Genomic DNA, 26,952 nt, shown 5'->3' on the forward strand with positions numbered 1-26,952 from the left:
GCTCAAAATCTGGTCACTTATTCGGTAATGGTTTGCTGCTTGGTTTTAAATGGAGATAATTTTATGATAGAATCATTGAATTGTTTGGATTGGGAAAGGACCTTAAAGACTGTCCAGCTCCAGCCCCCTGCATGGGCAGGGACAGCTTTCACCAGACCAGGTTGCTCAGAGCCCCATCCATCCCAGCCTTGGACACTTCAAGGGATGGAGCATCCACAGCTTCTCTGGGCAGCCTGTGCCAGGGCCTCTCCACCCTCACAGGGAAGAATTAATTCCTAATGTCTAATCCAAACCTGACTGCTCTCAGTTTGAAGCCAGTCCCCCTTGTCAGAAGCCCTTCTGCAGCTCTCTCATCCTGTCTTTGAGGTCTCCCCAGATCCTTCTCTTCTCCGGGCTGTACAGCCCCAGCTCTCTCCTCCTGCTCCATTGCAGAGGTGCTCCAGCCCTGTGATCATCACTGCAGCCTGCTCTGACTCACTGCAGCAGGTCCATGTTCCTCGTGTGCTGGGGGCCCAGAGCTGGGTGCAGCGCTGCAGCTGGGGTCTCAGCAGGGAGGAGCAGAGGGCAGAATCCCCTCCCTTGCCCTGCTGGCCACGCTGCTCGTGATGCAGCCCAGGACGTGGGTGCCTTTCTGGGCTACAGTGCACATTGCCATGTCATTGCCATGTCACACTGAGCTTCTCATCAGCCACCACCCCCGAGTCCTGGGCCGGGGTGCTCTCGATCCATTCTGGGCCCAGACTGTGTGTGTGCTCGAGATCACCCTGTCCCACAGGCAGGCCCTGCAATTGCTGTGCTCACTCAGCTTCACAAGCTCTGCACGAGCCCATTGTCACCCTGTGCAGACCCTGTGGATGGTGTCCCTTCCCTTCCCAGCCTGCTGTGACCAGCAGCCCTTGCTGAGGCTGTGCTCAGTCCCACACATGCGAGCAGTGCCAGTCCAGCTGTGACCCCTGGGGAACACCACTCCTTGTGGGGGATAATACATTATCAAAGTGTTGTCTCTTTCCTGAACCCTGGATATCAGGCTGGATTTTAGCCAGCTGCCTCTCATTAATTTCTTTCTCACTCTGGAGTCTTGCTAGCAATGAGATAGATGTGCACCTGAATATCACAGATGTGTTGTGGCCTGTAATGCATTGATTTATTTTTTCCTTTTGTCTTTCAAGTGATGCCCATGAAATTAATTTAAGTCTTGAGTAATTGGAGGAAAGATATCTCCTGTCTGTCTTCCAATTTTGCTCCTCTTTGTGATGTGCTCCTCTTTGCCACATTGTCCTTGGTACTGCACACCCGAGAGGAAGCAGGGAGTTCTGTCTGAGGATGAGCTGTGTGAGAGTTCTGCTCTGAAAGGCACCTCCACGCAGCTAGCTTGGGAAAATTGGACACTTGATTGATGGCGTACTGATTCTGGCTGGTAGTGTGAAGGAAGGAGCACTCTGTATAAAAGTACTTAACCAGTAAAGCCCTGGCTCAGTTGCAGTTATCATGGTCAGAGGTTGTGGTTTTTACTAATCTAAGCTGTATCTACACTGGTAGGATTTGCTAGCAGAGCTGTGTCAGTAAACCCTTTGTACTGTCATCAAAACTGTCTTTTAAGTGCCAGGGACCATGGCAAAAAAAATAGTGGCAGAAAGCAGATTTGTCAGATGGATAATGACGTGTGGATCAGCACAGATACTGCCTGTGCTTCAGCTCCTAGTACTAGGTAAGAGATAATTGAAGAGGAAAAGGCCTGAACAACTCTTTTCCTTTACTGAATGAGGATGTAATGAACTAGAGGGAAAAGATTGTCAGTAATGGTGGTGTCATGATTCTCAGTCATTTATCGATTGCCCTCTCCTGCTTTCTCTGTGGGTCAGTACGTAACTCCCATAAGTTGTCAGGAGCTCCCTTTTGTAGAGGACATATGGATCGTTGGATCGTGCATCAAATGGTCTTGGTTTTGTGTAGTGAGAATCAGCTCTGATTCATGAGAATTGATCTCCCAGTGATTTACATTTTAATCTTTGTGTCACTCTACTGAGACCTCGCAGTTGAGGTGACAGTGGCAGAACTGAGGGGTCAGCTGTGGTCTCAGCCACCCCTGTGCACTGTGACCAGCTCTTTGCAGTGCAGCTTGCCGTGCTTGAGTTTCAGTTTCAGCCCTGCTTCTGCCCAGCTGAAGCACAGAAGTGAGGCCAAGTAGATAAGCTATGCTTGATTGCCTGTCATCCCAGCTGGTTTGCTCCTTATGGAGCTGAGGTGAGCTCCACAGTACTCTAACATAAAGAGTCTTTAACTGTGAGCTCCCAAGTGGATTCTTCTGGAAGGGAAGCCTTCTCACGCACAGTGTGGTGAAGCAGAGATGGATGGAGTTCATTCCATGCTGCCTATGGCAGGGGCCAGTAGTAATCATGGTGAGAAGAGGGATACTCCTTGGTGTGTCTTCCCAGTGCCTAAGTCAGTGTTTTTAGGATGTTCCTGAGCTATGTCATGGTCACTGTTTTACTGCTCATAATGCTAGTGCTTTAATATTGTCATTCTTTAAGTGATATTACTTTGTAGGTTATGTTTGTTAAAAATGTGTTCATCTTAAAGTAAATTAGATGAAGAGTTATGTTGTGTTCAACTTTAATAAACCTAGGTTGAGCGTTAGAGGTTACTAGCGGGTCACAAAATATGGTCTCCAAGGAAAGTAAAGAAACCATGGGAAAAATGTTCTTGAATTTCTTTGAAGTTAGTTTTAAAAGTGATACACTTCTTATTGAAATTGTATTTGGGTAAATACTTTATTAATTATGATTTTTTCCCCTAGCTTTGTTATTTCTAGAAATCCCCGATAGGTGGCTGTGCTCAGCTGGGGCTGGGCTCTTTCTCCAGGCAGCACTGACAGAACCAGAGGACACAGTCTGAAGCTGTGTCAGGGAGAATACAGGCTGGGTATTAGGAAAAAGTTTTTCACAGAAAGGGTGATAAGGTTCTGGAATGGCTGCCCGGGGAGGTGGTGGAGTCACCATCCCTGGGTGTGTTTAACAAAGCCTGGATGTGGCGCTGGGTGCCAGGGTTTAGCTGAGGTGTTGGGACTGAGTTGGACTCCATGATTTTGAGGGTCTCTTCCAACCCGGTCATTCTGTGAATTTGTGCTACTAGAGAATGGCTTTACTGAGTGTAGGTTTTTGTTTGAGAGAATATCCTCTAAAGAATATTGTGCCTTAGAGGATTGTGGCTGGAGCAGCCCCAGACCTGTTCAGAACGCGCTGAAAGCGCACGTGCACCTCCCTTGTGCTGGTACTTGGGATTCTCACCCTCCCTCCTTATGTGACCAACTCATGCTTACAGTGATGTTTTCCCCCTGCCTGTTGCCCCAGTGCTGAGGTTGTGGTTGGTGCTGATGTTGTGTGTGGTGCTGGTTTCCTGTCCTTCACCTGGGGGGTTTCTCACACTCAGCTGATTTGAGTTCTTGGAATGTGAGAGCTCTAGGCTGTATTTCACGGCGTGAAATAAATCAGAAATGAAACTGCAGTGTCCGCCTGTCTCCATTTTGCTAGTACTTCACTCTCAAAATTGACCCTTGGGTGTATATCAGAAAGTCTGGTACAAAGAGAACCTCTGGAAAGGAATGGGAATAATACATGCAAAGGACTAGAAATAGTTACAGAGGAGATTCTTGCTTTGCATTTTTGCTTCCAAGGGTGGGTAGAATGGCACATACAGAATTGCAGCATTTTTTTGTCATGTAACAAATATTCTGGGGTTTGTGATGATGCAGTGTGGTCAACTGAGCCAGCAGGGGATTGACTGGATACCAGGTTAAGAGAAAATCGTTTCAGCTTCTGCCTGGGCAGAAGTGGGCATATTGTCTGACAGCTTTCCTTGAAGCTTCAGGTAAGTTCTTTGGTTTGTTGTGCACAGTGTGCTAGAGATAGTAGTTGCTTTTTGTGATGAAGTGCACGATTATGATTGTTTTTATTAATATTTAAATATACTTCCCAAGGAATGGGTGAGGCATTCACATGCCTGTGTGTATACCATATTGCAATATAGCAGTAAGGATTGTGGGGAAATGGATGGGTGGGGTAACTCTAAACAGCACACCAGGGAAAGAAGCTGAGTCATAAGATTTCCTTCAGCATGGAGACAGGCTGGGATCTCACATTCTGAGCTTTAGGAGTATTAACAGGCTTTTCTGCTTGTGCTGGATCTCTGAAGCCCCTTACAAGCAGCAGTGCTATTTAAAATCAGTTTCTGCTTAATGTTTCTGTAGCTGTGTGTTAAACTGCAATTTCTATAACAACGTCCAAGTCACAGAGTATAATGTGGTTTTAGGGGGCTGCAGTGAGCTGGTGGAGCCCAGTGGCAGTAGCTGCCCTTTTCTTTTTCCTGCATGGGGCAGGTGTCTGCTGGAGAAGGAGGCTCTCGGAGAGGCAGAAGGATCAGTAAATGAATCGAATGGCAAGAGAGAAGCCTGCTTAATGAAAGGAATCAGATGGCATTTGGTGCTAAAGAAACAAGCACGGTTATGAACTGCCAGGGTTTTAATTGTTTGGAAATATTCAGAAAGTAAGGAGCTATGTCATGTTATTAATTTCATATTTATGTAGAAATTTATTTTCCAGTGTTATCCCTTTTTTTAATCCATTGAATGAATTTTTTTTTTTGTTCACTTCACTGTTCTTCTGTGTTACAGGAGGAAATTGTTTTCTTCATGATTTTAATTTTTCCCTGAAGTAACTTGCCATTTTTAAAGAGGGAATTTTTTTTTCCATTTTAATCTTTAAGTGGGTCACATTACAAATAATTCTGTGATGCAGAGTTGTGAATCTGCTTTTGAATCGCATTAAAGCATTTGTGTGCTGCAGACTTGATAGAATAAGTTAATAGTGAATTTTAAGAAAGATGCTAGTGTTCTGTGCTGGGTGGGACTTGCCAAGTGTGAGATGAACATGCCTGTCCTTCAAGAAAACTTGTATGTATGAATTTTATTCCTCACAAAATTATCACAACAGATCCAAACAGATCATTGCTGTAATTCTTTGATCCACATTTTAAAGTTATGTTGAGAGAAATGCTGAAAAGGTGTGTGGAAGTATTTACAGGATAGCAAAAATGCCTTAGACCTGGACTATACTGTTAAATTTTGCCAGTAATTGCCATTTACGAGCAGAGCTGTGCTCTGCCATGGCTGCACTGAGCAGTTCATGCTGGAGCCCTGGCATACATTGTGGTGTGGCTCCTGCTCTTTATTAGTCTCATTTCCTTTGCGATAGGAAAGTTTTGCAGGTGAGCTTGTATTAATAAACTCTGCTACTTAGACACTTGTTTTGGATGAGAGGCTGTTGTGTTTCAATTCATTTAACATATCCAAAAGAAAAGAAATGCTTTGCTACAATATTGAAGATCTGGAAAATCTTTTAATCTAGTGGGAAACCATTTATCCAGAATGAGGATGCTGAAGGATGTAGTAGAGCCCAGCACATGAAAAATGTGCGAGAATGTTTTAATGAGGAATGTGAGTACTCAACTTAAATACCCCACTGAAGGAAATGATGGATGCTGCCCTCGGTCACTGCCCTTGTGCAGTCAGAAGTGGTAAGGCCTTTCAGGAATTTGTGCTGTAGGCAGGAATGTGCGGTGATGAGCTGGCAGCAATATTCCAGCTGCTTCCCAGTGGCACCTGGCTGCTGTCCTGCCATGCTGCTGGGCCAAAGCGCACTCACAGAAAGCACAGGCAGGAACTTCAGCTGCCTAAATACTCTGATAGCTGGTGACATTTCATAATCTTGTACAGGAGGGTGAATAGCTAATAAGGTGTCGCTTCAGGCTTTGAAGTACTCTTTTTTTATTCTTTTTTTTTTTCCCAAGGAGCATGGTAGCTTGCATAAAAAATGGTTCTTGGATCAAAGGCATGGCTGTCAGTCTTCCTTTGGGATGCTGGGCATGTCTGAGAGTGAGACAGTGCTTTTAAAAATGCATAATTTCTCGATCTGTTCCTGGTTTTATCATTCCAACCAGACTTCACAGTGGTGAGTTCTATCTGAGCTAACAGCCCCTTGTAGCACTTACACCTCAAGAAAACTGATTTATGTTATTGTTTTCAATATTGGCTTAATGATCCCTGTAAATCAAGAAGCATGCAGCAAAAGAGTGAGTTGTGAGGGACATCGGGTCTATCAAGACAAACATGAGCTTGCTGCATTATATTTTTCTAATAACAGTGTGCCCCTTTTTAGCAAGATACAACATGTTGTGTCAGTAATAGACTGATAAATTGTCAATTAAAAATCCACATGCAGTGCACCCCCAACTGTTTATTGTGGAACTTGGTATTTTGCCTTTGTAGACTGATTAATTTATTTAAGTGTGTTTGCTTAAGCCATTCTCCAATGTGTTGTTAGCACTGTGGAAGGTAATTGGCACATGATATGATTTCAGGATAGAAGTTGGCAGCTTCCCTCTACCTGGAGGAGGAGGAGGAGCTGCTGTGCCCTTCTCTCCTGACTGCCTCAGCCCTCTCCTCCTCTCTTCCTCGGGCTGGGTGTGGCTCACAGCTCTGGGTGCCTTGTACTGGTTTGTCTTAAGAACCATTCCGAATTTTTATTTATTGTCCCTCGTTTTCGTTGGCTTTGTCTTCTGCCATTTTGGTTGGTTCAGTCAGCACGCTGGGCACTGGGACAAATATCAGGCTTCTCAAAATAACTGATGGAAAGTGACCTTGCCCCTCCAGCCCTGCTGTCGATTTGGCTCCAGCCTCACCATGAAGTGCTCTTCTGGAGAGATCAGGAGCTGAGGGAGCTGATTGACAGCTACTTGCTGCTCAAAGGGATGTTTTTTCTGCATTCCCTACTCTACTCATTGTTTGTTTTCCTTTTACGTGTTAGTTTTCTGGTGGCTTGGAGAGTGGCTCAGCTGGCCATAACACGGGGAAGGGGTGTGCTGCTGGGAGCTGAGGTGGACTGGGACCTCCCCATCAGCAGGGGCCAGCTCTGGGCTTGGCTCATCTGCCCTGGGGAACCTTACTGGTGTTTATTTGGCCTTACTAAAATCATGTTGGTTTTGTTTGATCTGCAGTAGTTTTCTTCTTACGTGCACATTAAATGGATGTTCCATGGGCTCTCTCACTAGGCTTGGATTTTTTTAACATGTGCAGTTGCAGCCAGGAAATAGCTGAAGGGTTTTTTCCTCCTCTTTTCCTCATTAGGAGCTTGCAAAAGCAGTCACCTTAAACTCTTGGTGTGTGTAAACAAGGCAGAAAGATGCAGCTGAGGAGTTAATATAGTGCAATTAAATGGTGAGGGCCACAATAGCATAAGGAGTGAGTTTATTGCACCTGTTTGTTTGGCAGAATTGGCAATGTAGGGCTTTTGTACGCTACTTAAGGAGCATTTTGCATGGGCATAGATGGTGCTTTGCTCTCTGGAGCTGGAATGCTTTATTTATGGATTGTACTTCTGTGCATAGAAAAAAAAAGTTTTAACTTTATGTTGTGGTAAATTCATGGTATGTCTAAAGTAAAAAGGCTTGAGTTTGTCTTTGTGTCCTTGCTTATGGTGCTGGTATGGCTTTCCATTCAATTTCATCCCTTTCCCTTCTTCCCTTTCAAAGACTGTGCTGGTGAGACTCTGATGCCACAAATTCATTTGTCTGTGGAATAACTACACGTGTTAGTGCAGTCAGGAGTGTAATTGTACCATTTCTTGTACCTATATTGTTCTGAAAATAGTAATGCAGGCATCTCACAGTAACAAAAACTTACTTCCTACAACAAAAAACCCCACTTCTTCTAGTAAGTAATCAGGGTTTAAATGGTGACATACACTTCTGTTATAGAGGTAGCATATTTTCTGACCCTTCAAACAAAAAAAGCTCAGCTACATGACAGACCATAGTCCAGGCTAGTGTATCTATTTTTTTAGAGAATTTAAATTAATTAAAGAAAAGGAATTTGTTTATCATGCTTCTGTATTTGTTCCAGTGGCATTTTTTTTTCTACTGGAGGGTTGTCCTCACAGGAAAATGCTGGCTTTTTGTTTTTTGTTGTTTTTGTTTTTGTTTTTTTGTTTGTTTCTTTGTTTTGTTTGTTTTTTGGTTTTTTTTTGTTGTTTTGTTTGTTTTTTTTACTCAGCAGACACTTTAAAATCTTATATATGGAATGCATTAGATTCAAATCGGACATTATTGATTGTGTGGTCAATCCAGTGAATCAGAAATTACAAAGCCTTATAGATAAAGCAAACTGCAGGGACGCCTGGTGCATTGACAGAGCTGAAGTTATATACTATCTGGAACAGTGGGGCTACTATCTCTGCTTGTCACAAAAGCCCCAATGTCCCAGAGTGCCCGAGTGTGTCAGTGGAACTTCAGTCTCTGCCTGTTTGGCCGTGTGCCATGTTGTTGTTTGATGGTCCACTGGCATTGATAACATCACTTCACATTTCTGTTTGTGGCTGTGACCCCAATGCTTTGAGGACCTTAAATTTTGTTACCTTTATCCTACTTGAATACTGGTGAAGTAAAAGGCATGCGGGAGAAACCTGAGGTTTGTATAATGCTGTCCATGGTCTCTTTTAACAAATGGTGAACGTGAGGTTTCTGAAAAGGGAAGATAGAGCAAAGCAGCCCAGCAGAGCACAGAGCTGTCCATGGACTTGTGGCAGTTTAACCCTTCAGGAATCCTATGATCCTTTGTTTAGCCAGTCAGTGTTTTATCCTGAATTTGCAAAGCAGCCAGGTGCTAGTATTGTGAATCAGTTATCATTTGACATGATGTAATGCCTATTCTTATTTACAGAAAATGTCATTTGATGTTGTTCCCTTTTTTTTTTGTTGTGTTGCAGATGTGGTGGTGGCAGCTCTTTCCGATCCCACACAGATGTTGTCATTGTCTATTGTGCTCAGAGTGCTGCTGGGGGTAGTTCTGCTGGGCTGAAAAAGGAACAGCCTGTCTATGTTCTCCTGCATGAAGTACAGCTTTGAGACAAAGCATTGCTCCTGCTTGCTTGCTTTTTTTTTGCTTTTTTTCTTTTTTTTTTTTATTTTGGCAGGATGTGGCCCAGGTTTTTCAGTAACAGAATTTTGCTTCGGGGTGTGTGGGATCTTCAGTCTTGAGGCCCCAGATGATGTTCCCAGCAGTGCCATTGCATTCCTTCCAGTAATAAAACTGAAATGGCATTAACAGTGTATTTACTCCATTTTATATAATAAAAGAAATACCTTGAAGCAAAATGTCATCTTCAGTAATCAAGGATGTAGATTTTCCTTCTTAGTGGTGCTGACAGTTGTTCCTGATTTTTCTAAATTGCTTATGAGAGGTTCATACAGGAACTTACCTAGATTGGGAGAAAATGTTTAATATGAATGTATGCTAGTGAGCTGTTATTAACTGATTGTTTTTTACTAGATATGCCTGTATATAGAGTGAAGCTTGTCTATGACTTGAGTATGCATGTGTATCTGATTTACACAGAACCTGGAAGGTTTTAGGAATAAATCAAAGCTGTAGACTATTGTTAATTTAAAGAAAAAATTGGGCACTGTCTAGAAGCAAATCAAGTTTTGCAAACCTAGACCTTTGGCACACATGAGGACAGTTGTTTATCAATATCCTATATTTCCATAGGTTTTGTGTTATCCATGTAGTCTTTTAAACTTTGGGAGTAGTTTCTGATCCAGAAACTGAGTGTGCAGGGCTGTTTTCTTTAGTTTGATTAATTTTATTTGTATATTGCTGTCATGCCAGATTTTGTGGTTCCATGTGTTTTTGTTTTCTCAACTGTTTTGATTCCTAATGGATTTGCTTCTGTTTTAATGCATAATCCAAGGAATTAAAACTGGCAATTTCTCTTTGTACTGGGATATATTTTATGTATTTTTACACATGTTGTCTGATTGTTAATTCCACTTCTGATCATGGGTTTTTAGATGAGCCAGTCCTTCTCTGTTACCTGGGTATAGCCATCATCCAGAATGCATAGGCAGAGTAGTTGTTAAATACTGTTACTATCAGTGATGATATATGTAAACATGAAAGAATCCAGATTTGTTTTCAGGGCTCATCTTAATTTGGCAGAGTAGTAATCAAAGGGAGAGTTAAAGAGAACATTTAAAATGTTGCTGTGATGCTCGATGTGTGTCATCTATGTTGTGGGGAAATTGTGCTTACTTTCACACTTTCTCTCTCTAAAAAAAAAAATCCTGTGTGACAATGCCATAATTTTCCTTAAATATTGTTTTAAATGCCATTGTATTTTCATTAAATAACAGTCAGTAGTGGTGCTTTTCTAAGCTGTAGGTTTCTGTTCCGCTAGATGTGATGAAGTTTGAGGCATAAAATTCTCTTGTCAAAAGAAAGACCCGAGGGCACTTTTTGATCTCTTTTTTTATCCCCTGCTTTTGTAATTTCAGTGTTACAGACCCTTCTTTATGCAGATTGTGAATGAGAGGGTACTGTTATGACACATACTATAAAATAAATGCAACAGAAAGTCCTTGTGATCTGTTAAAGAATGGAAATGGCTGGTGGAAGGTCTTGTTTCAACCTTCCTGCTGATACTTCTCTCTGGAAGCAAGCTAATTAAAAACTAACTACCTTATGCTTTAAGTCCTTTGTAGGCATGGAACTGTGAACCTATGATCTTTGTAACTGCTTACCTAAAATCTCTATTTATGGAAATTTGCTTTGCTAAAGATCCAAGTTCTTCTTTTCCTACCCTTTAAATTGTTGCCCTTGGGCCAGCCAAATTTATTTGTTTGAAAAATAAAAAGAACTCAAAAATAGCATTGCATTGGGATTTTTCATCCCTGATCAAAACTGTTGAGTAAGATCAGGAGTAAGGTTTTGGAGTTCCTGCTGGGTGAGCTGGTATTTTAATCAAGGAGCAAAGTGCATCGTGTCAGATAAGAACCTTTAACGTGTACTGGTTAGAGTTGGCTTGTTACTCGCTACACAGACCCTGCAGGGAGATAGAAATTCAACTGTCCGGGTAATGCCCCTTCTTTGGAATGACAGTGCAGGCTCTGCTCTGCTCTGCCAGCTCCAGCTGTCTTTTGTGTCTAGCAGAAGTAGCACTGTCAGCATTTTTAATGGAGGATTTCCTGTTCTCGTCTGTCTTGATTAGAGTTGTAGAAGTATACTTCATGTAATTCACTTTTAAGAAGGTTTTAATGTTGTTTAAATGTGGGTGTATGTGTTTAGTGACAAAAGCTTCAGTACACTCATTTATTCCAGTAGTACTTTTCTATTTTGTACACAGAAGAGAGTAGGTATATGTGTGTGTAAAAGTAAATATGTGTAAATATACAGAAGAATAAATGTGTTTGGATTCAAGAGCCAGATATTTTTAGGGGAGGAACCTTTCTCCTGTAAGACATATTTTATCTTTTTGAGAAGGATACACATGAGGTGTTGGTTTTAATGTTTCCAAGTGCTGTATGTATCCCTGCTAGGTGTCAAATTTTATTTCCCATAAAATGGGTGAGGGTGAGACTGTATTTCAGTGTGGTTACAGATCTGAGAATGCCAGGCCGTGCCAGGTGTGTTGACAGGAGCAGGCTGCTATCTGTAGCCTTGCCTGCTTTGTGTTTGTGGGTCCTGCACTAAGGTGCACACACCTTGGGGTCTGCTTTGCATTTGCAAATTCGTTACAGAGTGAATCTGGTACCTGGGCAGTCATTTCAGGGCCCTGAGACACTAGGAGCCTGGTGTCAAACACCTTGTGTGAGAAGGCATTTGGCTTGACAGCATTAATTGGAATAATTGATCCTTGTAAGTCTTGCCCATATGGGGCATGTGTGCAGTATGTGGCTTTGGATATAATTAATGTACTCTTCAATTTGCTCCTGAAGCGTAAGATGGTGATGTTAATGTGAGTTCTTCGATAGGTATCTTGTATTTCAAAAGAAATAGAAATACAAAAATTTAAGTTTGTCATGGCAAGCTCTAGTTCACCTGTCAAGGATCATTTATTCCATGTATGAATACCTTTGCTGCTCTCTCTTGATCTTTGTGTGTTGTTATGCAGAGTTCAAGTTTCTATTTTTGATGTACTTTCTTTCTCCTCCTTTTCCAGGTGAAGCAGGAGCCACAGAAGGAAGACTGTGTGGTTTGCAATCATGCCATTCCCCTTTGGCAAGTCCCACAAGTCTCCTGCAGACATAGTGAAAAACCTGAAGGAGAGCATGGCAGTTCTAGAAAAACAAGACATCTCTGACAAAAAGGCAGAAAAGGTACAGTTGTGATGTTCCAGTTGCTAAACTGTATTTGAAAGTGGGGAAAAGGGGGAATTTACAGCTGTTGAAACTGAAACGTTTAGGAATTATTTTGGTGGTTAATACTCTGATAAAGGGTAATTTATGTACCTTTGAACAGGTGTGTGTCCTGTTGGTTGGTTGGCTTACGCCACTGGCAGCTGATAATGATATTTAAAACCATTTGGAACGGTAGGACATTGCATTCTTTTAATAAACAGCTTGCAGCTGCACAGTGTTCTGGGGCTTGTGACCACCACAGTGCCTTCACTACTGCACAGGTAGCTGTGTCTCTGCTTGTCCACGCAAATCTGTACAGAGCAGAGTGTCTCTTACTGAAGCTGAAGAGCTTTGTGTCTTCGTGGATAGAGAATATATTTTGGCTTTCCTGCCTCTTCTTCAGCCCGCAGTAAGGTGTGAGAAGTTCCTGTGCTAGTGCAGTTTCCGTTACATGGGTGTCTTGTACTTCAGGCTGTGTACCTGTCCCCAGTCATTTACTTCTCAGCTGGCTTTTACAGCTTTACAGGAACTGACCTCAAAGTCAGCCTGTGTGCAGCTTCATCCCACCTAGTGTGGCAGAGGTTGAGATGAGCGCCCTCCTTGCAGCCTCTCCCTGCATTATTTAACTATTATGTGCCAGTCTTGGCATCCACTGAGTCCCATAGAGGAGTTAGTCACAATCTTTTCATGTCCACCCATATTTTTAAGCAGAGTATGGCCAGCTCTTCTACATTGTTTCACCTACATTTGGCGCTACTACTTCTAAAGGTCTTAATTAAATTGCCATCTTAGTTCTGCTATTCTTTAATAATTAGCATCTTCTACCCCTTTTCCACCATGTGGAGTGTTTCAGGTGTCTTGCATTGTACCACAGTAGTTTTCTCTGATGCTTCTACTCTCCTGTTGTAGAGAAAAGTTACACTTTGTTCTGCAGGCTTGTGTGAAGGCTGGAAGGTTTTCATTTGCTGCTGCTCTTCCTCTATCTCTAAAAGAGCCTTCTGTCAGGAGAGGAGGGATTAAGTGCATTCTGAAGAGTCTCTGATGATACTTGGCACTGCCTCCTTTATCTTGGCCTCATTATTTGTTCCTGGAGATGTGGCCTGGTCTTAAAATCTGTGTTCTTTTGTGTCCTCTTTTTGCTGGGACCCCTAATGGGGAGCAGAGCAGCTCATCCCACGGTGTGTGGCTGTGTCCTGTAGCACGTGCCTGTGTTCCTGGTGCTGCAGCTGAAGGTTGGTATTACCTTTCTTCTTGCTGGCCTTTAGTCCCACACCTCCATCTTGTTGAAAGACTTCATTTCTGTGAGGCTGCTGCTCTGACAAGAAGTAATACACTGAGCCTGTGGAGTGGTTTTTCCTGTGTCAGACAGAACGTAACACGTTGTGCCTGCAGAACAAAGGCAATCCACATTCTCTAGTTTAGGTGTGAGCAGGGCTAAATCCTGACATCCAGGGGAATGAGCCTGGGTGTGGTACTGCTGCTCCCCATCATCCTTGCTATTCACAAAGGAGCTGATGAATCCCAGCACTCACACCACCAGTGTCCACATCTCCATGCAGAGATCCATCAGGAAGTGTTTGTTTCCTTGGCAAGTCAAGACTTCAGGAAGGTGACTCTGGTTGTGACTCTTTAGCTCAGGTGGTTTGCTGGTTTGATGGAGAAAGTTCTGCAATGTCTGATGGACCAGTCATCAGATCTTTGGGGGCACAGCTCTGTAAGCAAACACTCTGAATTTGTGCCCTCTTCCTGTCCAGTCTGTAGAAATGACTAGAGTGAATTTGGAGTTAAAAGACAGTAGCCTTTATTAGAAAAGAATGAACATTTCTTTATGCCCATATCTCTGTATTTAGGCATCTTTTTCTCTTTCATTATCCCTTATATTATGATGATCCTTTCTGCTATGTAGCTTTTTGGCCTCCTTTGGAGAAGAATTCTGTGCTGGTGGCAGGGTGGGTTCTGTGGCTAGTAGTGCAACAGAAATAGAAAAACTCACTCTACATGAAGCACAAAAATTGCTGCCTGCTACTAAAAGGGGAGAAGGATGCAAAGGTTGTTCTTGTTTTTATGACTTCACTTTATTAGTGATGGGACTTGTATAAAATGCAGTGTGTCTCAGTAATTTTGTCATTGTTGCTGTTTGATCCAGGGGTATGCTTTTGCAGCCTGTTACATATCAACAGTGCAATTTCAGTGCTGGGTCAGCATGCTAAATATTCAGTATTGGTTATATATATATGGTTATATATATATACCCATTGGGTTAAGGGACTGCCTACTTTTCTTACACGCTTTCATTTCTTATACTGAGTTTGCTACTATGTGAAGAATGCTCTTTAACAATTTTGTTGCACAATTGGAAATACAGATTTATAAGAAAATCAGACAAATAATTTTCCCTGGAAGTTATAAGTGTAATTATGTTTGAGTAGAATTCCTAATTTTGTCAGTGCTTAGGCTGAAATTTAAAACTGTTCATGTTTTTTGAGCAGAAACAAAAAATCAAAGGAGGTAATAAAGGTTTTTAAATCTTGGACAGTGTATGTTCCTGTCCATTATTTATAATCAAAATAGAAGATATTCTTCAAAGTAAAAGATGTAAAACAATAGTAATGTTTTGATTATGAAACATTTTGCCCTGTAATACTGGAAAATTTGTTTTATAATCAAAAATTTGAAATTCAAGTGTATCCTAGTTACACGTTAATCTAGCTTGAGCTTAGTGAAGACTGGAGAAAAATTAACCAGGTAGTTCTCCAGGTCATTTGAAATGTCCTTTAATCATGTGGTGCTCGTTTAGGAGCTGGGAGTTGGGCTGGGGGAGCTGGGCTGTGGCTCTGGCACCTCCCTCTGTGCCACGGCTCTGGTGCTTGCAGGCTGTAGTGCTGTGCTTAGCACAGAGGTCGTGGCTTGCTGCCTGTCAGTATTTGGGAAGGGCAATGAGATGCCAAGTGCTTTATAACTGAAAAGTGTTCATCATTTATGCTGTTTGTTCTCCATTACCTGTGCTCTCTCAGAAGGGGGGCTGAAATGGAAGGGAAAGGAAACCTCCTTTCCCATAAGCAGGACCTACCCTTGATCTGCTCCATTAGTTAGTCTTTATTCACATCTCTTCCTCCTCTTGGGCTGATCCCAGCATTTTTCTCATACTGCACTTCACTTGGTGTGTGGCACACATTTACTGTGGTGCAGGTAAATATTTACTCATGCAATCAAGCTGTTCTTCACTACCCTCTGACCTTGGCTTGACCTGGTCCCAGCAGCTCCCTTTGGGCTGCTGGGGGGTTCTTGGGGCCCTCTTGTGATCCCAGGCAGGCTGGCCCTTGCAGGCGTGGTTGGCCTCTCTCCTTGATGTCACAGCTGTGTGATGGCAGCACCACGAGCTGCTTGGCTCAGCTGTGCCAGCCTGGTGCTGTGCCATACTGCCATAGGTCAGATTTCATTCAGGGAGTTAATGCTGTCATTCACAAAGCAGTAAAATCCTGGATTTGTTACGCGTGTGTGTACAACTAATCTGTGGTTGAAAGAAGGCTAAAGGTTAAGTAATGTGCCTGGCCTCCAGTGTGGGGCTGTTACTCAGGGGGTAAAGATGAGCCTTCTTTAGGAAGTGGCAGGTGAGACAACATGCTGCTCTTCTAATTGAACTTTTCTGTGCTGTCTCCATGCTAAATGTTCACTGGAACATCATACAATAATTTTTGGCCTTTAAATGTGCTACTGCACTGATGTAGTTACTAATACATTTATGGAATTGTATGTTTTTGTAAGCATTTTGAATCTAGCCAATTTAAGTAGTTATTGAAATAATGCTTTTAGTTCTGGTAGATACTGCTTTAGACTACTAAAATTATTCACCCTGTACAGGTTCAGAGCTGTATCTGGTTCATCTTTTTGATGCATGTTTTCATTAACAGTGCAGTTTCTGTAACTGCATTATCCATGTGTAGAGAGCCCCCAGCCACTGGGGTTCCCTAGGTCTGGAGACTGCCAAGCTCTCTGGAAATATTTCAGGACTGGCCATGTGTTCTTTATCTTTTTCTACTGTTCACAAACCCCAAATAATCCAGCTGTACAACTCTAGATAGAGTATTTGGGGTTTGCACTGCCTACTGTTTAAGGAAATACTAAATTTTAGGGTATTTCACTGCTCTTTCCAGAGGCTGCAAAAACCATAGCTATAAAGATGTGCAGCTATTCTGGTGTAACAGTCATATGTGTGACTTCATAGTGTCTGCTTTTATTTGTAAATAGTATCTTCCTGTCCTTCATAAACATAGAGAAGTGAGTACTTTCTTTATTTTCCTTGCTTTACATTTAACTTTTATAGTGTGACTTGTCCTCAGATGGTATTGATTTTCTGACACCATTAAATTTCAAATGACTCGCCATGACATTTTTCTCTAAAATTCAGGTTGCTCCTAATCAGTGTTGAGAGTATATAAATACAGATGTTAATACTTAAAAAAAAATAAATTTAACATATAAAATAGATACTGTTTTATATATACTGATACTGATATAAAATATATAGACAGTATAGGTATTCTGTATATATAAAATACACCCTGGTCATATATTGTACTGGGATTTATTTTATATATTTGTACATATGTTGTCTGAGTGTTAGTTCCACTTTTGATCATGGGTTTTTGGATGAACCTCATTGTGTATTTTGATCTTTCTCTCCAGAGATTTTTTTCCTCTCCTAAAAGAAAGCAGTGCATTAGGGAATTTAGATCTCAGTATCTTAGAAAATCTTGCAAGGAATGCTAGCCAAGCTTCTCTTATCTTTCTTGATTTTATTTGTTTTTAGTGATTTTTACTTGACTCTTCACACCTATATTTAATGTAGCATTATATTTTTCAGTGCAACTATCTAAATTCCATTCTGCATCTGAAATGGCAAAAATAGGTCTGCACATCTTGTATTTGGAATATGTCTGAGAGTTCATGGACTGTACAAGTCTAAGGAGGTTCTAGAAATTTGTAGTAGTTTATTTCTAGTCCTTTTGATGTTGAATTTTGGAGTAGAAGAACTATAAGGATGTTATATTTTATGGAAGTGTTGTGCATTGATAGACATTGGTTACTGCTATAATACTCCAGAAAACCTCAGTTTCCAGAAGATTCCCCGAAATGAAGCTGGAGTGATGCAAGGCAGGTGCTTTGATGCGCGGTGGTCAGACACTGGCACAGGTTGCCTGCAGAGGGGGTGGAGTGTCCATCCGTGGAGCTGTTGGGAGCATGGCTGGCCATCAGCCTGCTCAGCTTGGCAGGACTGAGGTGGCTCTGCCTCGGGCATCCTGATGGCCTCCTGAGGTGCCTTCCAGCCTAAGCTGTGCTGCTTCTTAGGGATGTGGTTTAGTGGCAGCCTTGAGCTTAAGGGTCTTTCCCAACGTCAGTGACTCGATGGTTTTTTGTCTTTAACTGCTGCTTCCCACTAAAGCTTCATGCCATGTCAAATTCCAGGGAAGCACATGCAGGTGGTCTTGACAGCTGTGAAGAGCACTGAAGTCCTCCTGTCTCTTACTGAAGTTCCCAAACTGTATGTTCATGCTGAACTAGAAGGCTTTTTGGTTTTATAAACCCTCAGTGTTTGGAAACCCTGCATTGTTTTCTGCCTGGTTTGCAAGCATTTCCATTGCTCGTGTCTGCCTTGGGCTGGTGGTGAGGGAGAGCCCTCCAGTGTGGCTATTAAAGTTTTGGGGTTGGGAGGCTTGTCCTCTTCCCTGGGGTTTTGGGAGGACAAATTCTCCACTTGCCTTCTTAATGGCAGGCGTGCCCTGGATACTGCCATCGTTTCAGCTGAAATAGGCAGTTACTTGAGCTGCCTTTCTTCCTCTTTCATCTTGCTTTCTACATTAGTGTGCAAGGACAGACTTTGCTTCCTCTTCCCTTGGTTGCCATCCATCAAAGATATCTCTTCTTCATGTCTGACAGATGTTCCTCTTCTACAAAAGAGCTGTTTCCTCTGAATTTCAGAGAACAATTGTGTGGTGTAATTCTGCTCCAGCATGGTGAGCTGGTGTTCCCATTTCACCTCTTCAGGAGCTGGCGTGAATCAAAGTGGTCTTACTGAGACCTGCTTCTTGCTGTCTTACCAGCAGTGCCCAGAAAATCCCTTGGGATTTCAGTTGAGGAGGAGACAACTGGGACTAGGAACTGAAGGAACAGGAAGAGGGAGGCAGCAGGGAGTGGAAAGTTGTGGAGGAGCTAAAAATGATCCGGAGCCTCCTTAAAGGTCATGGAATCCTTGCTTGCATACCTAGCAAAGCTGGAATGGCTTCAGCTCAAATAGTGCATGGGTCATGCTGATCCTAAGCCTCTCTGGATAATAAGCACAAATGAGAAATCTTTTTACACATCCTTTATAAGACTGGCAATATCCAGGAAGTGATAATTTTTTCACTTTATTAATTTTCTGTGAGCTATCAATCATGAATACTTTAAAGTACTTTACATTAAATACTTTACATACTTTGTTGGCAGGTTCATCTAATTACTAAAAATCAGTGCACTTACAAACCATTCAGACTTTTTAGGCATGTGAAGAACCATTATAATTAAACCAGCTATTTGTGATGATAATTTTCAGCATTTTGCCCCCAAGCTCAGTAAACATATATATTGAAAGGAGTAGTTCTTTTTTTGGTCCAATGCAACTATGTTTTAAGATTCAGAAGTGGGTGTTTAGAAGTATTCTTAAGAGTTAGATTTTTTTGTTTTTGTTTTTGTTTTACTTGTGAGATAACTGTGTTTCCACTGCTAAATACTGCTCCAGCTCATCGTGGCAACTTAGGAATTCCTCACAAGTGACAAGTCAGACCTGTCTGGCTTCTGTAAAGTGGGCTTCAAGCAGGGAGGGGTTTTAGACCTTTAATTGTGTCCTTTTGAGTGTATCTCTTTCTGGGTCTGTTGGCCACGTTGTTCTTGTGTGCTGAGATAACCTGAAAGTTAAAGTTGGTTCTCCTTGAGGTTTTGTTTGTTGGAAAGGCTTCAGCCACAGTAACTGGAATGGGAGGCTAGTATTTGGCAAAACCTGATGTGTGCAAAATCTACAGGAGGAATATGCTTGGTGTCTCTGAGCAGTTCCCTAGGCACAGGCATGAGGCTCCTTGTCATGTTTTCCAGTCTGATCCTGGACAGCTGTTTTACAGAATGGAAATTTTGTCAGGTTCCTTTCATCCTATTGCTATTCTTTAGGGGATTTTTGAATTGGAAGTTAAAAGGCAATAAAAAGGAAGAGTTTTTAACCTTTGGTAACTAAATTGTGTATGTCTTGCCTCTGCTTTGTATTGTTTGGTGGGGTTTTTTTTTGGTTTTGTTTTTTTTTTAAATAGCAGTCTTAAAACAGTCTTATTTGCAGAAAGAATATCTATTGTTTTTTTTTTACCAGATTGTCATTTCCTGATTATTCCTCCCCCCCAATGGAAGTTTGCAGATGTTAAGCATAAAGGAGTATGCAGTCAGAAAGACAAATGGCATTGTTCTCTAACTATTGTTTTCCCATTTTCTTTAGGCGACGGAGGAGGTCTCTAAAAACCTTGTTGCCATGAAAGAAATCCTGTATGGCACGAATGAAAAGGAACCCCAAACAGAAGCCGTGGCACAGCTTGCTCAGGAGCTATACAACAGTGGTCTTCTTAGTACCCTAGTAGCTGACTTGCAGCTCATTGATTTTGAGGTAAGAAAGGAGATTTGACATTTCTTACATTCTCTATGTTAAAATAAACACATCTGAGTTCCTACCACTTTGCTTAAGATGTTTCAGTCTTCTGCCTTTATTTTGTGGTTATGGCACATCCATTAGAAAGAGACTGTTCCAAACTGCATAGAAGATTGAGCAACTATGGAATATGAAATCTGTGAATTTAGGCATATAAACAATACAGATTTGAAGCAGACAAACCTCTGATCTGGGGGTACAGTTCTGTTAAAATTACGGAATAATTCTGAATTGTTGTGTGCACAGAAGGGTTAATCTCTTAGTAGTAACCCTGCAGTGAGCACAAACCATAATACTGCAAGATGTATCTCTGTGTTCATCTTGCTACATCAACGTACTAGGAAAAGTAATAGAATTATTGTAGCATTTATAAGAAGTTTAAATACATAATTTAAAGCTGTTAGTTTTATTAATAGTCCAGTATTTCTCTCTCTTTTTAGAAACAAGTGATGCAACCTTTTTGGTTTCCTTGTCTTTTTTTTCTGTTTATTAAAAAAATAAACACATTTTTTTTTTGATCAATTCAAAATAGCAATACTTACTTATATTTAAAGGTATCTCTCCACAAGCCTCTGTGGCATTTGTCACCACATCACATGGAATAATTTAGCACCATGGAGAAAAATCCTATTTAGGTATGAGATGTTGCAGTACAATTGGATTTTTCTCTTTTCCCTGAGGTCTCACAAGAGGCGTGTGGTTGTCTAGGAAAGGAGCCAAATCCATGTATCTCACTCCACAGCCTCAACCATAAAGATCATCCCACTTAAGATTGCTTAAAAATGGGATTGTTCATAAACAAGTTGCTCACAATACAAACACAGCAGTTTAAAGTCCTATTGTAGTTTGACATTCCAAAAACAATGGCTTTCTTCCCTGTTCTTTCTTCTCTCCCCTCCACCCCACCCATAACTCCCTCTGATTTGTGTTTAATTGTAATACAGTGGTGTTTTTTCCCTACCCACACAAGTGTTTATACCATACATAAAACATTCAGGTTGTTAAATAAGCAAGGAAACCTGGGAAAGCTGAGAGGGAATGCTGGACTGGGATGGCCTTTAATTGCTGAAGAAAGGAAGCCGTGAAACGTCATCTGGATTCTGCTGACCTCTAGATTGGTATCAGCCTGGTGTTTACTCAGCCCAGTTATTAGCAAAGGAAACCTTCATTATCTCCTGCTAATGAAGAATGAGAACGATTTGCACAGGCTTGCTCTCATTAAGGAGAACTGTGCTTTTCATTAAGGGGACATGGAAAGATTGTGAGTTGTTTCCTGCCTGTGGCTCTTGTGCTGCTTTGTTTCAGGAGGATGTAATGGTTCCCCTTGGAGGGAGAACGAGTCATTCATGCTTTCTAGGCTGGACCACGTCTGCTTTTTATGGCTGGCAGCTGGCAGACTGTCCAGCTATTGTTGTTACCTAGAATTAATAGAACACACCTGTGCTCCAGATGTGCTCCAGCTTCCCAGCTGTTACAAAGCCAGCCAGATGTTGCCTTTGATATCCCAAATGTCTGTGTGGATTTACCGCATTTGAAGCAATTTTTCCATTACTGATGGAAATACATATTTGATTTTCTGGTGGTTTTTAAACTTGAAGAGTGGGTCTGGAATTTTTTCTTTCTAGTTTCCCACCACAGTTGCAGGTTATTCAGTGACGAGCCAAACTCCTTTTCCCTTTCAGTCTCACTTCTGAAGAAGATTTCCTTGTAGAACAGGAATAGACAGCTTATCAATAGACAGGGACTGTTCATTGTGACTCTTTACTGTCTCAAATGTGCCCGAATCTGAAATGCTACGGTGAAAACAACCCATAGAAAAGTAAGAAGTAAAAGCTAGAAAAATAACAAATTGGATGTTTAAATGAAGAAAACTGTAATTGTCCAGCTCTTGCCTTGTGCCCAGGCCTGTTTAAAGTGTTGCCCTTCCCTGGAAGCTTCCTTTCCAGTACAGCAGTCAACACAACCATCTCCTTACCAGTCCTAACACTTACCAGTTATGTCCTTGCTGGTTTGCCCTGATAGAGATGGTATCCCTGGTGAATCTGGGTTTCTTGTTCTGTTGTTTTGACATTTTTAAATGAAGAATTAAAAAACCCACCCAAAACAAAGCTGCCTTTTGCCCAGGGGAGCTGAATCCTTCTGCTGAGAAGACAATACAAGCACAGTGTCCCTCTCACCTCTGGCCGTCATGACTGTTGGCCTTGTTGGGCCATGAAGTCACTTGGCAAGGCACAAGAAAGTGACCAAACCTGGCTGTGGGGCTGCAGTGTGCCACGGGCAGCTCAGGGATGGATGAGAAGGAAATGCTGTTCTTGCTGGGGACTGCGAGGCAAACGCCACCACCAGCGTGGCGCTGCTGAATGGGAGTTGATGATTATATTATGTGGAGTTTGAGTAAAGCAATTCCTGCAAACACTGCTCTACTCATGTCAGAACAAAGAGTTCTGGTGTTGCTTTGGGCTGGCTTTCAATGGAATTGTAATTGAGAAAACAAGGGTTTACAAACAATCTCTTATATCCCGAAAACAACACTCCAGCAAAACTGTCCGTGGTAATTCACAAACATGCCATTTGTAACACTCCAGTCTTCCTACGTTTTCATAAACATTTCATTTTTTTCTCATGCAGTCTTTTTTACACCGATTAGAAAACTGAAAGAATTTTAAATAATTGATGATGTTTTTAAAATTCTTGCTAGTTAAATAAGCCCTGCATTTTACTCAAAAGCTTCCTGGTGTTACTCAGGAGATTTACAGCACAGCTAGAGCTTGTCAAGAAACGTTATATACATCTAGGTTTGGTGTAGAACATTCAGGGAACCTGTAGGTGGAGTTGCTTAACAGGCCTTTATTTGCAGGTCCAAGCTTAGAACAAGCTGGCCTGGTCTTTTTCTGGAATAGATCTGATAACACATAATCCTGAAGGTGTCTTTGTGCAGTCCGGAATAAACAGTTAATTGCAGAAACCTGGCTTTTAAGTGGTGCATTTGAATGACAGTGGAAGCTGTTTATGTTTATAACCACTTTTTTGCTAGATGTCTACCACTTTGTTGTCTTCAGCTGTGGTCCTACAGAAGAAATAAACAGGAGATGTGTATTTATTCAACAAAGAACATTTCCAGTTCCTTTTACACTGTCTGGTGCTATGCTTGTGAATTTTTGTGTGTATAATTTGTGCTGAATTCCAGCATCCTGGCCTTATTTATACTGCTGTTGTGCATTGAAAAACGTAAGACTTGCATTTTAGGTCAGTGGATGATTTCTGTGTATATTATTCGTTCATTTATTTATTCCACTTTCATAAGTTGCAGCTCTAAGTTGGATGTTAACACTGCAGTTGCAAATGCTCTGCACACTCTTAACGGTGGCATTGTGTGTCCCTAGACAAGGGAAGAGGATAATGGAATGTTGAAGAAATACACTTCTAGGCAAGAGCACAGTTAAAAACTGTTATGCTGTTAGCAAAATCAAGTATCAGATAAGCCCAGGAGATTGATGCTACATAGAAATACCTGATGAAACATCAGCTGGCTTTACTTCTGATCATAAATTCCCCGTGATGTGCCTGCAACGTGGTGTCATGTTTTGAGTGCTTTGGCATATTTGAAATGGGCATAAAGAAAGAGAATCTGGCCAAGATCAGAGTATGGAGGCTGCCTGAACTGCAGAACCCCCAGTAGAGCTGCACGAGGTGATGATAATGGTTATTGTTAACTTGCCTGTGGACTCTTCCATATTTTGTGTTTAACTGCTGATGTTTTTGACAGGGCAAGAAAGATGTTGCGCAAATTTTCAACAACATTCTCAGAAGACAAATTGGTACAAGAACTCCCACAGTTGAATACATCTGCACTCAACAGAATATCTTATTCATGCTATTAAAAGGGTATGTGCACTGTGAAGCATAAATATGCTTTTACATGAAGTAAGGGCTTTGAAAATGCACGGAGAAGCAGTGAGTTCTGACGTGTTTGCTCTTCCTTTGCAATATGCTTCATTTTATTTTCTTTTTCCTTGGTTTTGGGGTCTATAATTCCCCTAAGTAAAGGAAAATTTAAGAAATAGAGCCCCAGCCATCTACTTTTGCATGAAATAGAACCGAAAATTGAGAATTGTTAGTACTCTGAAATACTCTTACTGGGCTAGTAAGATGTTTTCCTTTCAATATACTATTTGAGCCTTTCAAAGTATTCTCTTGTGAACTTACTCATCAACAGTTTAAGGCTGTTCTTTTTCCTTTTAACCACAATAATTTCCAGTTTGCTGGCCTGTCTTAGAATTCTTATTCATAGTGATTTATATTGCTGTATTGACACAAACACACCACCACAAACCTGACTAAAAAAAGAGCGATCCATGGCCTTTTGTGTCAGACAACTGTTTCTTCCTCTCTTCTTGTAATATCTGGAGTGCTGGATACTGGAGGGTCCTGCCATACTGAATACATGTAGAGCTGCAGCTCCCAAACATGAAAGCAAAAATAATTGCTTGCATTTCTAGTAACATGAATTAAGAAAGTTCTGTAAATTGCAATTCCACTGTGTTATTTTGGGACAGACAAGCTCATCAAACATTATTGAACAATTAAAAAAATACAGCCATTTATAAATCTGGCTACAGCTTCTGGTTAAGCTTGCTGTAGTTGAGGAGTACTTATTCCACTTACTGGGATAACTCAAGGGTGTATGAAAGGGCCACTCATCTCAGTGGGATATGCCTGTTGGTAGCATTACTTGCCTGTAATGTCATTTAAATGTCAGAGGGACAAAAGAAAATATTAGTTGTGGCATAATGCAAAAGAAATTATTGATTCAGTGCTCTTCAAAATAATTTACAAAAGAAGGCAAAGATACTTGAGATGCAGAGAAAGAAAACTGCTTTTTCAGCATGTTCCCATTGGTAAGTGGTTGAATGAGGGCTGCAACACATTGGTGCTCACTTTTAGTCTGTGTTATCACACTTCAGAGAGCTTTATCCTCACAGGGGTTATTGAAACTCATATTGATAAGTCAGGATGTTTGAAATGGGCATTTAGCAGCTTACATGTTACATCTGATATCCAACTGAGACAAACTTATGTGAATTTAAACTCTGGCATGAATTGCAAAAAGTTCAGTAGATTTCAAATCTCCATGACAGGTTGAATGGAGAATATTGCAGAATTTAATGAAAATTATTTCAGGGTTTTTTTGTAGGGTAATGTAGTTAATGCTCAGTATGCACAATGATGCTTTTCTCCTGAAACTGTGGAGAATTTCATTTCGCTTGCACTGGTTTAGGAGGGAGCATTCTGGAGGTGTGAGGCAGGAAGGCATGTGAGAGGCTGTGACTGCTCCAGAAGCTGGAACCCATGCTGTGCAGAGCAGCCAGTGATGCTGAGAAATGGTTTAATAGAGGAGGAGATCTGAATTTATCTCCAGTATTGTTAACCCCTCATGCTCGTATGGAAGGTTTTATGTGAATTGTTGTCATGTTTAAGTGAGCAGCTTTCAAGGCAAATCATTTACTGCTTTTCCAGCTGTCTGCAATCCCACCAGTGTGGAACTAGAGGGCAAAGAAAGTATTTTTATTTAGTCTTGTTTCCCCGTTTGTGAAGATCCTTTTAATTGGCCGTAATTGTAACTGGCAGCTATTTTAGCAGTATTTAGTAGAAATATTTTAAAAATGGAGGTTAATGCAGGAATAAGTACATCTAATTGTTATGGGTTTGTTTACTTGATAGTACTGAGCGCTGTAATTAGCAGCGTGGTGCTGCAGTGCTAACCTGTGAAAGTTTATAGATTCATAAAGAAGCTCTGTTGGGTTTTGTAGGTACGAATCTCCAGAAATTGCTCTAAATTGTGGGATAATGCTCAGAGAATGCATCAGGCATGAGCCACTAGCTAAAATCATCCTGTGGTCGGAGCAGTTCTACGACTTCTTCCGATACGTGGAGATGTCGACGTTTGACATTGCGTCGGATGCATTCGCCACCTTCAAGGTAATTCCCTCAAACCTTGCAACTGCTGCTTCTCTGCCTTGGGCACCCACTGCTGGGGGTGGTGTTCTTGGCAAAACAAGCCTTGGCAGAGGGGAAGAAAACAGGTGTGATGCAGATGGGTGAGCTGGACGCTGTTCTTCCTTTTTTCTCAGAATGCAAGCCACACCTGTACATACATACACTACATTTGCTCCCCAGAATTTTGTTCTGGAGAGTAAGCTGTATCATGCATCACCTGAATGCAGGTGTGCTCCCGTGCCAGGGGCTTTAAATCTGTGTCTTCAGCTCCTCCTGTGCTCCTCCTGAGGATATCTGATGCTGTTGCTTTGTCTGGGGAAATTTTCTGTGGCCCAATTTTTGTGTCCCTTAAACAATCAGTTATGGGGACAATAAGCATGATGTTAATCAATATCAAATGGTGGGTCTTGAACTCAGTTGTGTGTAGTTGTGTGCAGGGTGTAGCCTTGATCCATAAATAGCACTCTTCACAGGCTGTTTCTCTGTGAATTAAAGTAACTCATCACAGATCTTTCCTAAGTGATGCCAAGATCCCGAGCAGTGTCCAGGTAATTGCATTCATGTGCTAAAATAGCTTGTTTAATGAAATAGCAGAATTTTGGATTGAATGTCTTACGTGTGTGAGCATGTCTTTGTACTGTTTAAATATTTTTGGTGACAGTACTGGGTTTGTGCTTTCTTACAGGATTTGCTTACAAGACACAAGTTGTTAAGTGCAGAATTTTTGGAACAACATTACGATAGGGTGAGCAGACACCTTTTCATATTTAGAGCTCTCTGGTGCTGTGTATCTTATTTGAAGAAATCGGGTTTTTTCCTTGTTTAGCTCTGGTTTTGGGGGTTTCCACACAATAATATTTCAACTGAACTTGGGGTTCAGTTATCCCCCAAAAGTCAAAACAAATAATGTTAGAGAGTGTCATTTATCCTACATTTTCAACTACATGACTTCCATCCTTTTTGCCTTTCAACAGATTATTCAGAACCAGTTCCACAAAGATATTTAA

At 41.4% G+C, this 26,952-nt stretch overlaps 1 protein-coding gene across 3 annotated transcripts in view; it reads left to right on the plus strand.

Moving 5' to 3' along the window:
- CAB39 (calcium binding protein 39) overlaps positions 1 to 26,952 on the plus strand; it is a 42,161-nt gene that overhangs the window by 9,656 nt on the left and 5,553 nt on the right. For all 3 annotated transcript variants that reach the window (XM_038145609.1, XM_038145608.1, XM_038145607.1), the window contains exons 2-6: positions 12,048 to 12,204; positions 19,742 to 19,906; positions 23,715 to 23,833; positions 25,759 to 25,927; positions 26,631 to 26,690. In XM_038145609.1, the coding sequence (XP_038001537.1) occupies positions 12,091 to 12,204; positions 19,742 to 19,906; positions 23,715 to 23,833; positions 25,759 to 25,927; positions 26,631 to 26,690 (627 nt within the window). In that variant the 5' untranslated portion in view covers positions 12,048 to 12,090. The remainder of the gene's footprint in view (positions 1 to 12,047; positions 12,205 to 19,741; positions 19,907 to 23,714; positions 23,834 to 25,758; positions 25,928 to 26,630; positions 26,691 to 26,952) is intronic.

This window comes from Motacilla alba, chromosome 9 (assembly GCF_015832195.1).
Source record: "Motacilla alba alba isolate MOTALB_02 chromosome 9, Motacilla_alba_V1.0_pri, whole genome shotgun sequence".
NCBI classification, from domain to species: Eukaryota; Metazoa; Chordata; class Aves; order Passeriformes; family Motacillidae; genus Motacilla; species Motacilla alba.